At 39.3% G+C, this 14,380-nt stretch overlaps 1 protein-coding gene across 1 annotated transcript; it reads right to left on the bottom strand.

Annotated features, from left to right (window-relative positions):
* Window positions 1-12,329: 12,329 nt before the first annotated feature.
* On the bottom strand, window positions 12,330-13,253 carry LOC120221202 (olfactory receptor 10X1-like). Its single transcript, XM_039218474.1, has one exon. The coding sequence runs from the start codon at window positions 13,251-13,253 to the stop codon at window positions 12,330-12,332; it is 924 nt and encodes a 307-aa protein (XP_039074405.1).
* Between the last annotated feature and the right edge of the window lie 1,127 nt (window positions 13,254-14,380).

The raw sequence follows: 14,380 nt of genomic DNA, 5'->3' as shown, positions 1-14,380 counted from the left end.
TTCTGGCATATTTTGAATGTGTGTGTGTCTGTGTGTGTGTGTGTGTGTGTGTGTGTGTTCAGGTGTGAGAGTATTATACCCCAGTCTACCCTCAATTATGTCTGATGCTCTCCCCAAAACAACTTGTATCAAATTTAATTTACAATATTATAGAAGAAATACACACCCTTTCCAGAGTCACAGAGAAATGATAATTTGGAGAAAATGCAGGGATTAATTAATCATGAGGAAAATAGATTCCAATCACCCTAGAAGAATGTCCTACCTTGTGTATTTTACCAGCGCCCCAAAGCCAGTTCAGTGTTAGGGTTATATTCTTCCACGACGGTCTTCACACTGAGGGAAGCATGCTTTGTTCTTCACTCAGAAGACACAGAGATCCACTTAGTGTAAATGCCATTGGTCTAAGAGCCTGCGTTTTTAACTTTATCACTTTTAGTTTACTGACCTTAGCAAAGTCCTTGCACCTTCTGGATCTAAATTTTCCCAGCTCAGAAGTGGGGAAAAGGGCCTTGGTTTGATGCAAATTTCAGCTTTCTGGGGCCCTAGCATTTCCCACATGAGCTGTGAGGCTGGGCCACACGGGCCATGGTCTGATTCTACCACTCGCTGAACCACAGTGGCTAAGAACCTTTTCCTCCACCAGTTTGGAGATATTGTCTGATCACCATTAGGGCTTGTGGCTCCTCAGCTCTAGAGGTTTGGCTCTGGTTAGGAGGTCCTAAGGGATTCGTCTCTTCTTTCATCACGGGGAGCAAGAGAACTTTCTCCCTCACCTTTGTAATTTTCTCTCATTAGTTCCAGGGCTGTTTTGTAACATGTGACCAGGAAAACTCTGTGTGGAACCTCTGGGGATGTAAAACTTGCAGAGTTCATATCCAGTCCTTGCTAATTCCTAAGTTTTGTTTGGCAGGGAAGGGAGTTACCTGCATCACTAATGCTCTCCCCCTCCCTCACTCTCTGTTCTGCTCATGACCAGCTTCCCTCTGGGTATTTAGGGCTTACAATGTTTGAAGACAGTACTCTGAAGGAACTCAGAGAATTACAAGGAAAGGTCTCTTCTTACAAGGAATTTGTACCTTGGTGGGGGGAAGATGATGAAGGCAATCTGATTCACCTATCCAACGTTTAGAATGTGGTAAAATAACAAAACAAACCCAAAACAAAACAAATAAAAAAACATTAGCCATCCTGGTGTTGGTGGAGATTTGAAGTAGCAGAACTCATAGACTAACGTTGGGAATGTAAAAATTATGAATTGTTTTAATATTTAGTCAAGTATTTTGCCAATTTCTTAGCATGTTCAATCCATTCAACTTCAGGGAATGTGGTCTATATTCACATTTCTCGGCACCACCCTCTAAATACAACCAAAAAGCATGGAAATATCTCAACAATCCTAATATGACTCTGGAAGAGGAATCATGGAAGATGGATTGGCCAGGGACCTCAGCTTGAAGAACAGCACCACAGAGGGTTTCCAAGGGTCTCTTCTCATCCCCATGAAGTCCTGCTTCAGGAGTGGAGAGCCCTGCAGCCTGCAGTGGGAAATTATAAAAAAAAAAAGGAAAAAAAAAAAAAAAAAAAAAAAAAGCACAGGGTGCTATCTCTGGCAAGGGACCAAGAAAGGGGTAACAAGCACAGCATGGACTTGGTACGAGACCCACAGCCAATGGCACTGGAAACCCTATTGGCTGTACCTGCAGGGTCAGCCCCCACCTCACCCCAGCCAGCCAGGCCTCATCTGCCCACAGCAGCATCACCGGCTGGGCCCAGGGGCATAGGTAACCTATCCTAAATGTCACACCACATTAGCTCATATCCTGGGCCTCAAGACAAACCACAAGAATTTTTAAAAGTTTTTTTTAATCTTAATTCTAGTTCATTAACATACAGTGTTAATTCATCAATCCATCACCAGGTGCTCATCACAACACGTGCACTCCTTAGTCTATTTATCTGTAAGAATGTAAAGGGAGGGAAATTATACAGAGGACCTTCTGGTTCTCTAACCATGTTGGATTCACTTTGTAAATCAAAAACAGGAAGACAATAGGAAAGTCTCTCAATACATAGAAATTAAATAATGTTAAGCTATCCATGGTCATAAGGGAGATCTCATTAGAAATGAAATAATTAATAAACTGAACCAAAATGAAATGACAACATATCCAAATGTGTGGGATGTAGCTAGAGATCCTGAAGTGGTATTTATGGCACATTAGAGAAGAGGGGGGGTTTCTAAGAGACAATTTAAATTCCTATCTCAAGTAACTAGAAAAAAAGTAACAAAATTGGGCCCCAATTTGATGCATAGGTTTATCACAATCCTTTCAATATCCCAAAAAGGTTATTGTTTTCTGCAAACATATTCTAACTTATATGTAAAGGAACAAGTCCTGAATATGAATAGCAATCTTAACAAAGAAGAATAAAGTAGAAATCACTCCAGCCAATATTAAAATTTATCTCATACTTATATTCATCAAGGAGCACGATATTAACAGAATTTATTAGAGTCTGGCTCTACTTTGTGGTTTTCTGACAGCTTTTATCCTTTAAATCCCTCCCTCTTCCCTTCTGCCACACGGCTGGGCAAGCAGTTGAGAAAGCCTGGTGCCTTGCCCTTGGGTGTCTGGAGGCGGATGAAACCACACAGTTCTGCATGGAAAGCTTGTCCAGCATTCGCTCCCGAGCCATCACGGAAATGACCAGCCCATCTCCTTCCGCTGGACACAGTCATTGCTGTCAGCCTGGGTAGTGTTTTTACATTGAGAGCGGTCCCTATATTTCTTTATATATATTCTTTATTAAAATTAAAATCACCCCATATATCCAGTTCCGTGTTTTATATATTGATATTTTCACTCCTTTCCTTACAGCTTACTAAAAAAAAAAATTCAATGAAATTTAGATGCAACATTATTTTGCTGTGTTACATCTTCCATTTTAAAATATATTCTTATTTTTCTCTGCGAACTCCTTTGATATATGTGCACAAGTTTATTTATTTATTCATTTGTTTGTTTATTTATATGTTTTTGATTGATCTCCTTAGCATACTTCTCTGCAACAAAAATGTTTATAAATTGATTTTTTAAAAATGTTTTTAACATGCTTTATGTCCAAGATTGATTGTAAAAATTAAAGATTTCAATGTAAATTGAAAAATGTAAATCAGTGGGTGATTTCTACAACCGTTATAAAACTTCCTGTTCTCTGAACTCATAAACAGAGATATAGTGTGTGAATGGTGTTGCTTGTGGCTCCTTCACTCAATCTAATGCTTCTGAAATTTTCCATGTTGTTTCATGTTTATTCCTTTTCATTCTGGGTGTTATTTCATTGCATGAATATTCCACAACTTGTTTATGTTTTCACATGCTCATGGTCATTTGGGCAGCTTCAAGTTTTTCATAAGTATGAATTAAGCAGCTAAAACATATTTATACAAATCTTTGTGTGACAATATGCTCACTAGCTCTCTGTTTAGATTTGTAGAAATTGGCATTTCTTGCTTTGTTGAAGATTAGTTGGCCATACATATGTGGCTCCATCACTCTATTCTGTCCAATTGATATGTGTGTCTATTTTTGTGCTCGTACCATACTGTCTTGATGACTACAGCTTTGTAATTTAGTTTGAAATCCGAAATTTTGATGCCTCCCTTTTGATTTTCATTTTTCAAGGTTTCTTTGGCTATTCAGAGTTTTTCCTGGTTCCATTCATATTTTAAAATTGTTTCTTCTAGTTCTCTGAAAAATGCTGGTGTTATTTTGATAGGGATTGCATTGAATGTATAGATTGTTTTGGGCGATATAGGCATTTTCACAGTATTTGTTCTTCCAATCCATGAGCGTGGGATGCTTTTCCATTTCTTTGTGTCTTTTTCAATTTCTTTCATAAGCTTTCTATTATTTTCAGTGCACAGATCTTTTACTCCTTTGGTTTCGTTTATTCCTATACATCTTATGGTTTTTGGGTCAGTTGTAAATGAGATATAGATTCCATGGTTTCTCTTTCTGTTGCTTTATTATTGGCTTATAGGAATGCAGAGATTTCTGTACATTGATTTAATATCCTGTGACTTTGCAGATTCACGTATCAGTTCTAGAAAATTTTTGGTGGAGTCTCTTGGGCTTTCCAGGTTGAAAATCATATCATCCACCAATAGTGAAAGTTTGACTTCTTCCTTGCCAACGTTTGTGTCCTTCACTTCCTTTTGTTTGATTGCTGAGGCTAAGACTTCCAGTACTATGTTCAATAGTAATGGTGAGAATGGACATCTCCATCTTGTTCCTGATTGTAGGGGAAGGCACTCATTGTTTTCCCATCATTGAGGATGATAGCAGTTGTGGGTTTTTTGTATATGGCCTTTATGATTTTGAGGTATATTTCTTCTATCCCTACTTTGTTAAGGGTTTTGGGAAAACTGCATGGCAACGTGAAGAAGAATGAAACTGGATCACTTAAAAAAAATTTTTAATGTTTATTTTTGAGTGAGAAAGAGAGACCAAGCACAAGCAGGGGAGGGGCAGAGAGCGGGAGGCACAGAATCTAAAGCGGGATCCAGGTTCTGAGCTGTCAGCACAGAACCTGATGCAAGGCTTGAACTCACAAACTGCGAAATCATGACCTGAGCAGAAGTCAGACACTTAACTGACTGAGACTGCCAGGTGCCCCAGAAACTGGATCACTTCTGTCCCTGTACAGAAACATAGGTTCAAACTGGATGAAAGACCAAATGTGAGACAGGACACCATCAGAATCCTAGAGGAGAACACAGGCAGCAACCTCTCTGACCATGACCAGAACAATATCTTACTAGACACATCACCAAATGCAAGGGAAACAAAAGCAAACATGAACTACTGGGACTTCACTGAGATAAAAAGCTTCTGCACGGTGAAGGAAACCATCAACAAAACTAAAAGGAAGTCCATGGAATGAGAGACGATATTTGAAAACAACATATCTGTTAAAGGGTTAGTATCCAAAATCTAAAAAGAATGTATCAGGGGCGCCTGGGTGGCTTAGTCGGTTAAGCGTCTGACTTTCGCTTAGGTCATGATCTCGCGGTTCCTGGGTTCGAGCCCCGCGTCAGGCTCTGTGCTGACTGCCGGCTCAGAGCCTGGGGTCTGAGAGACTCCCTCTCTCTCTGACCCTCCCCTGCTCACACTGTCTCTCTCTCTCTCCTAGAAATAAATAAAAATATAAGAAAATAAATAAAAAAAATAAAAAGAATGTATCAAACTCAATGCTGAAAACGCAAATAATCCAGTGAAGAGACGGCAGAAGACATGAACTGACCCCTTTCCAAAGAAGACATCCAATGGCCAACAGACACATGAAAAGTTGCTCAACCTTACTCATCATCACGGAAATACAAATCAAAACCACAGTGAGATACCACCTCACACCTGTCAGAATGGCCAAAATTAACCACACAAGAAATAACAGGTGTTGGTAAGGATGCAGAGAAGGGGATCCCTCCTGTACTGTTTGTGGGAATGCAAACTGGTACATCCACTCTGGACTACAGTATGGAGGTTCCTCAAAAACTAAAAATAGAACTACCCTTTGATCCAGCAATTGCATTATGAGGCATTTAGCAAAAGGATGCAAAGATACAGATTTGAAAGGTACGTGCACCCCAGTGTGTATAGGGGCATTATCAATAATAGCCAAACTCTGGAGAGAGCCCAAATGTGCATCTACTGATGAATGGATAGAGAAGATGTGTATGTATACAATTGAATATTACTCAGTCATCAAAAAGAATGAAATCTAGCCATTTAGAACAACGTGAATGGAGCTAGAATGTATTATTCTGAGTGAAACGAGTCAATCAGAGAAAGACAAATACCACGTGATGTCACTCATATGTGGAAGTTAAGAATCAAAACAGATGAACTTATGGAAGGGATGGAAAGAGGAGAGAGGGAAACAAACCACAAGTGACTCTTTAAAAAATTACTTATTTAAATTCAACTTAGGTAACTTGTAGTATCGATTTCAGGAGTAGAACCCTGTGATTCATCCTTTACATATAACACCCAGTGCTCATTCCAGCAAGTGCCCTCCTTAATTCCCATCACTCATTTAGTACATCTCCCCTACCTACCTTCCAGCAACCCTAAGTTTGTTCCCTGTATTTAAGAGTCTCTTATGGCTTGTCTCCCTCTCTGTTTTTATCTTACTTTTCCCTCCCCTTCCCTACATTCATCTGTTTTGTTTCTTAAATTCCACATACAAGTGAAATCGTATGAGATTTGTCTTTCCCTGACTGACTTACTTTGCTTAGGGTAATACATTCTACTTCTATTCAAGTTGTTGCAAATGGTAAGACTTCATTCTTTTTGCAAGAATATATATGTGTATGGTGTATATATATATACACACGAGGAGAGACTCTTAATGATACAGAACAAACTGAAGGTTGCCTGGGGTAGGTGGGTGGCAAATGGTCTAAATGGCTGATGGGTATTAAGGAGGGCACTTGTGATGAGTCCTGGGTGTATATGTAAGAGGTAAATCACTGAATTCTACTCATGAAACCAATATAGCATTGTATGTTAACTAACTAAAACTAAATAAAAATGCTAAAAAATATTTTGTAAGTTAAAAATTATAAAAATATTGTCGGTTAAGTGTCCGACTTCGACTCAGGTCATGATCTCACAGTTTGTGGATTCAAGCCCTGCGTCGAGCTCTGTGCTAACAGCTCAGAGCTAGGAGCCTGCTTCAGATTCTGTGTCTCCCTCTCTCTCTGACCCTCCCCTGCTCACACACACACACACACACTCTCTCTCTCTCAGAAAGCAAAATGAAGAAATCCTCAGATCAATAAAATGAACATAGTTGCTAGCCAGCATGCGGTGTAAAGAATACTAAGAAAAGGCTCCAGACAAATGAATCCCATGGTAACTTGGATACACACGAGAGAATGAAGAAACCTGAAACTGAATGTAAGGGTAAATATAAAAGATCACATACACACGTATAATCTTAATTTCTTTAAAAAGGTGTATGTCTGTTTAAAAACGATAACAATGTTTTGATGGATTTAAGTAAATGGAGCTATGTCATTGCAACTTTTCTATATTTGACTGGAAATCATTCAATATTAAGTTTACAGAGAATGTGTTAAAATAAAAATGCATGCTATATTTTCTAGATCAGCAGATAAAACAATAACACAAGGAAAATTGCTAGAAAGCAAATAGTTGTACTAATGCATTGTTAATATCCACATCTTGCTCAGTTTTTGGACCCTTCTAACTGATGCAGGTCACCATGAATGACAGGGTAGCTAATTGAAAGGTTCCTGAGTCCACCTGTTACTGTACTGCTTGGATCGTACCATCTTGTTTAGTTTTTGACAGCGATTTTATACATACTGTGTAAGAGCCTTTTGCCAATCGTGTATGGTGCTTATATTTAGTCTCATTCTATGGGATTCATTGTTTAGTTTTTGTGTTTAACAATAAAACATGGATTCAGAAAGTCATCCAAACAAATAGCATGGCGAACTTTTCTGTTAGGCAAACACCTTTGCAATCACGACCCAGATCAAGGAAGAGAATTTTGCCAGCGAGGAGTCACTCTGTGTGCCCCTCCCCATCCCAGGCTCCTCCCTCCAAAAGTAATTACTACCTTAAATTGTACATTAATGCTTTCCGTCAATTTCTTTTCAGTTTTATGTGGCTTGCCTAACCCTTTGCCGAATAATGCTTTTGTAACTAACAGAATTTCTCAAATTTAGTTTACTCAATGTTCTCATCTTTAGTTAAGATTTTTTTTTTAATTTTTATTTTTATTTTTTTTTTTACAAATAGTTTATTGTCAAATTAGTTTCAACATAACACTCAGTGCTCATCCCCAAAGTGCCCTCCTCCATGCCCATCCCCCCCTCCCCCCCACATCCATCAGTCCTCAGTTTTTGTCAGCATTCAAGGGTCTCTCATGGTTTGCCTCCCTCCCTTTCCCCCACCATTTCTGCCCTTCTTCTCCCCCTTGTTCCTCCGTCAAGTTCCTCCTAATCCTCCTATACGTGCAAACATGTGATATTTGTCCTTCTCTGCCTGACTTATTTCGCTCAGCATAACACCCTCAAGGTCCATCCATGTTGCTACACATGGCCAGATTTCATTGTTTCTCATTGCCATGTAGTATTCCATGGTATAGATAAACCACATCTTCTTGATCCATTCATCTGTTGATGGACACTTAGGCTCTTTCCATGTTTTAGCTATTGTGGAGAGTGCTGCTATGAACATTGGGGTACATGTGCTCCTATGCCTCAGCATTTCTGTATCCCTTGGGTAAATTCCTAGCAGTGCTATTGCTGGGTCATAGGGGAGTTCTATTGTTAGTTTCCTGAGGAACCTCCACACTGTTTTCCAGAGGGGCTGTACCAGTTTACATTCCCACCAACAGTGTAGGAGGGTGCCCGTTTCTCCACATCCTCGCCAGCATCTAGAGTTCTCTGATTTGCTCATTTTAGCCACTCTGACTGGCGTGAGGTGGTATCTCAGTGTGGTTTTGATTTGTATTTCCCTGATGAGGAGGGATGCTGAGCATCGTTTCATGTGTCTGTTGGCCATCTGGATGTCCTCTTTGGAGAAGTGTCTGTTCATGTCTTCTGCCCATTTCTTCACTGGGTTGTTTGTTTTTCGGGCGTGTAGTTTGGTGAGTTCCTTATAGATTCTGGATATTAACCCTTTATCTGATATGTCATTTGCAACTATCTTTTCCCATTCCGTTGGTTGCCTATTAATTTTCTGGGTTGTTTCCTTAACTGTTGGGACCTCATCAAGATTAAAAAGTCCATATAAATTCTAAATCTCTTTAACAGTTTTCACACACAATAAAGGACACTGTTAAGATTCTCACTGGGATTTCTTTGAAACATAGGTTAGCATGGGGAGAATGGACCTCTGTACTGCACTGCGTCTTCTAATCCGTGACATAGAGTACCTCGTCGTTACACAGGTGTTTTAGAATTATATTAATAAAGCTTTCCAGTTTTCCATGGAGAGGGCTTGCATGTCTTTGCTTAAATTTATTCCTAGGGCTTTGATATTTTCAAAGCTTCAAAATGTGATATGTTTTTTTGAAAACCAGATTCCAACTGTTGCTAATTTATGGGGATGCAGTTTATTTGCTTATGTACCACGTCCTTAGCCTTATATTGAAGGTTAATTCTAATGATTTATCTGCTGATTGACTTTGGATTTTCTAACCTAGAAAACCTTATGATTCGTAAGAAATGACTGTTTTTCTTGTTGTATAATCCTTCTGTCTTTTGCTTCTTTTTCACTGAACTGACTGTCTGGAATAAGATGGCAAAGACACAAGAGGGAATCCTTCTTGTCTTCTTCCTGAGTGAGCATGGATGCATTTAAATGTTTCACAGCTATGTTAGAAGTTTGATTGTCTAGTCTGAATGCTATGCTCTCAAAACCAACATAATATAGTATGTCAACTGTACTCAGACACAAAAAGAAGGTTGATAGACTAATTAGTTGAAGGAGATTTTAATCCTTATATTTAATTATTTATTTTGAGATAGGAAGATAGAGTGTGAGAAGTGCAGGGGCAGAGAGAGAGCGGGAGGGAGAGAGAGAGACCCACGAAGGCTCTGTTTTGTCAGCACACAGCCTGATACGGGGCTTGAACCCTCAAACCTTGAGACCATGACCTGAGCTGGACACTTAAATGACTGAGTCACTCAGGCACCACAGGAATTCCCTTTTGATTCCTATTATGCTAAAAGGTTTTATTCATTCCCTAAATGGATATTAAATTTTATCCAATATTTTCTTAATTAATTAAAATGATTACATGATTAATATCCTTTATTTTGATAATGTGATTAACTCTACAGATCTATTTCAAATGTGCCAACCTTGCATTTCTGGATTGAATCCAACTTGAGTTTTACTTACAAGTTCTGCGTCTATGTTCCTGTGTGAAATTTCAAATCCAGTTTCCAAATGCTACTGGCCCAAAAACTGAGTTGGGGGTATTAACTCTTCTTTGCCAGGGAAGGGTTTTGGTACATTTGGCATAGCAACTATATTAAAATTTTGGCAGAATCTCCTGGTGAAGCTTAAAGGTTCCAAAGGTTCTTTGTTTGTCTGTTGTTAATGTAGAATAGATTGATTAAATTCTATTTCTTGAGACTTAGACAGCTAGTTTCCCCAGGTCAACTTTAATATGTGTTCTCTAGGCCTTTTCCTACTTTGTGTAAGTTCTCAAATCCATGATCATGAAATCATTCATAGGATTCTCTCATCTCTTATGTGGGTGTGACCTGAGAAATGCCCCAATTGCATTCCCATGATTCCTTAGTTACATTTCCTGTCGTAATTTCTTCATCAGTCTCAGCAAGAAACAATACGATATATTGTTATTTTCAACAATCCACCTTTTGACTTTCGGAACCATGGTATTGTATACTATTATTTAATTAATTTCTGTGATTATCTTTAATTTTATTCTTATAATCATTTTGTGTTCAATTTTTATTCCTTTACCAAATTCTTGAGAGGAATGCTGAGGCTTCAGCCTCTGAATTTTTCTAATAAACATTTTGGAGGCCATGTATTTCCCTGTAAACACTGAAAACCTACATCCCACCAACTTTGCCCTGTAGTGTTTTCATTTTCTCCAATTCAAACCATTGTTCTAGGATTCACAAGATTTTTATTTGATTCATGCTTTTTATTTAAAGGTATTTTCCAGTTCCCCTTCATTTGCTTATTTCTATCTCAACAATGAATATTAAGTAGGCAGGTAGTAATGCCTCCTCAGTCACTATATCAGGTAGGTACATGTTAGTTAGTCCAATTTCAAGTTCAGGAGCTTGAGTCTATGTTTCATCATATTTTCTATGCCCTCCATGATTGAATAAATTGTTGGCATCTATTTGGAAAGCTTTATGGGCTCCTTAGATTGGATAGTCAGTTCTCAAGGGTGGAACCAAAGTAGAAGAAACATTGTCATAGAGGCAGTGAGGACACATTGAAGAGGGACATATTCTGCCTGCCCAAGATGGTTCCAGAGAAGAAACAAGTCATGGCAAAAGGTAACCATAATCAGTGTGTGTTCATATTTTTTCATCCATTTTGTCGTTTATCTTTATAGCATCTCTGTAAATGATGGGGAACGGACATTGTCCCCACACATGATATATACTGGATGCACACGAAATCCCATCACAAAGGTTACATTCAACAAGAGAGAGCACAGATTCGGATAACAGTGGAACTGAGGAAAGATTCAGAAAATTCCTGAGATTTGATTCTGTGTTTATCTGGTTTCCTTCATTGCACATCATCTGTCTGCCAAAATTGTTCCACAGTACGTTTCATTGTCAAAGCGTTCATTATCATGACATGTACTTTTTTAGACATTTGCTTTGAATATCTTCCTTTTAAGGAAGATGGGAATTGTTTTCAGCTCTCGCTCAGGGACTCTGCCCATCACGTAGACTTGACTGCCTTGTTTGCTTGTTGGATCAATATTCCAAGATATCCTGTTTATTCAGAGTGAGAATTTGACAGTCACTTGAAGGATACAGTCATGAACAGTGTGTTTAAAAACTTTTAGTATCCAGTATCGCATAGGCCTTACCAAATATACACATCAATCCAGATATGCACAGTAGGCCATTGATGGTATCTACATAGTGTGTCACCTATTGGCCTGGGAGGCACAGCCCAATGCCTTACAACATTGCTTAAAATATTCCCCATTATATCTTTAGATATTTTTTTAAATTTTTATTTATTTACTTTGAGGGAGAAAGGGATACAGAGCAAGGAGGCAAGGAGCAAAGAAGGAGGGGAAGAGAATCCCAAGCAGGTTCTGCAATATCATCATGGATCCCAACACTGGGCTCAAACTCACAAACTGTGAGATCATGACCTGAGCTGAAACAAAGAGTTAGATGCTTAATGACTAAGCCATCCAGGTGCCCCTGATTTTTAGATATTTTTAAGCATCTCTTAGTGTTGTGGTCAGAGGGGTTGTTTTTCCCTTCCCATATCTTGTGTTTTCCATTCCATCATGGCACAGGATGATCAGAGGCTGACTGGAAGAAGTGCAGTATTTGGAAGACAGTCATTAGAAGCAGAAGGAGTTGAACAACTCTCGTAACAATGAACTAAATGTTTGTGATGGTTGAGCTCCTAGACTGTCTCTGGTTTCCAACGTGCCACCCTCTAGTATGAGGCCAATGTAAAGGCTTCTCCTTATGTCACAAAATAAGTGCCTACTGACAGGGAACAGACAATAGTGTAGCAATAATCCAGGATATGGATTCAGAAACTCCTCTTTGCAAGCAGCTTTCTGAATGCATTCTTCATGTCTCTATTCCTGAGTCTGAAAATGAGGGGGCTGAGGAAAGGCGTAATGACAGTGTAAGGGACAGCGATGAGTGTGTCATCTCCTCCCGAGGCTTCTGGCTTCAGATAGACAATAGCTGCAAAACCAAAGTGGACTATGACCACAGTGAGATGAGAGGTGCAGGTGGAAAAGGCCTTCTGCTTGCCCTCGGCTGAAGGGATCCTGAAGACAGTGGAAAGAATGAAAACATAAGTGATGATGATGAGCAGGAAGGTGCCCGTCAAGCCGGACACTGAGATCACTGTAACAATGATTTCTGTGAGGTCACTGTCCAGACAGGACAGCCTCACCACTGCCCGCATGTGGCAGAAGAAGTGATGGATGAGGTTGGGGTTGCAGAAAGAGCCCCTGAATATCAGTGCAGTTTCTGTCACAGAGACAAGTAAGCCTCCAGCCCAGGCAGAGACCACCAGATGCCCACACACCGCATTGGTCATCAGCAGTGGATATCTGAGAGGGTTGCAGATGGCCAGAAAGCGATCATATCCCATTGAAGTGAGGATGAAACAGTTGGTGCCACCAAGTGCCAAGAAGAAACACATCTGCAAGCCACACCCCGTGACCGAAATGCTTCTGTTCCCAGTCAGCAGATCTGCCAGCATCTTGGGGATGATGGTCAGTGTGTAGCAGGTCTCAGAGAAAGAGAGGGCGCGGAGGAAGAGGTACATAGGGGTGTGGAGAGATCTGTCCACCCAAGTGAGCCCCAGGATGGCCAGGTTACCTGCGAGGGTGAGAAGGTAGAGGGCAAAGAAGGCCACAAAGAGGAATCTCTGCACATGTGGGTACAAGGAGAAGCCAACGAGAATGAATTCTTTCAGATTTGTCTGGTTGACCTTCATTGTTTCTTGTGTGAAATCTGGAAGAAACAACAAATAAGTATTCAATTCTACATTATTCTTCAGAAACAGTGGTGTGAATAAGGTGATTAGAGTTACAATTACCAATTGATTCTTGAAATTTTGTGATAACATACCATGCATATATGACTTACGTGTTCTTTTAATTTTTAATTCATTTGTTACACCTTTTTCAGTAACTAATTCCTCCTGATCATTTAGTCAATGGCAGAAGAATTTTTATGGCTTAATTTTTAAGAAGAGTATATTGGCTGGTATTATCATAAATGGAAAACTACTCTAATTGATGTCTAGATAAAGGAAATTCAGGTGCATTAGGTTAGCCAGATTTGGATCAGACGCTGCATATTAAAAGAATGATCATGTAGCTAATATATGCTTAGCGTCATGGTCTGACTAAGCAACTTCCACATATATGTAAATATGTAATGAGTGAAGATTCATATTATGTTTGTTAGTAACTGGGGACCAAATTTAGACAAGGGTTTATAATTGTAAGGTAGCCCAAAGTCATTGTCTCTTCTTGAAGGAGATATTTGGGTCCTGAAGTATTAAAAGAAAGTAATGAATGTGCTCCCTTCCCTGTGCTCTGAGGAGAGGGAAGATCAGATACTCCAGGACCCTCCAGATTAATAGTGATTCATTAGAGAATGTGGATGGTATGATAAACAGACTCTTTCTGCAAGCTCAGTACAGGTGGAGCTGCCCATTCCTTCAATGCCCAGACCAGCATCTCAAAAGCATAAATCTTAGAGAATCTAATCAAAAGCATAATTGCTAGAGCAAATTCTTTGATATTCTCCTTTTGATTTACTCTCATCCTCCTCTGACATAAGTTTGATACATTCCCTCAGCTTTGTATTATACTGTGCTTCCTCTACCACAGGTTACAATATTTAATAACTAGAATTGAAAGGGCCTATATTTTGTCAAATTAATTCTAATGCTTTTTGGTTTGATTCTTGACAACATGGCAGAGAAGCTGTGGAATGTGTATGACACCTGAGATTATTTTCCTTATTTTAGTAAAAAGAAAGCTATGTCTAAAACGTGGCATATTTGTAGCTAGAATATAACTGTTTTGATTTAATTGCACATACTTTGCTTGT

This window comes from Hyaena hyaena, unplaced genomic scaffold (genome assembly GCF_003009895.1).
Source record: "Hyaena hyaena isolate Hyena2069 unplaced genomic scaffold, ASM300989v1 scaffold_766, whole genome shotgun sequence".
NCBI classification, from domain to species: domain Eukaryota; kingdom Metazoa; phylum Chordata; class Mammalia; order Carnivora; family Hyaenidae; genus Hyaena; species Hyaena hyaena.
Note: the sequence above shows the minus strand (reverse complement) of the source record. Positions and strands in the feature narration are given on the sequence as shown.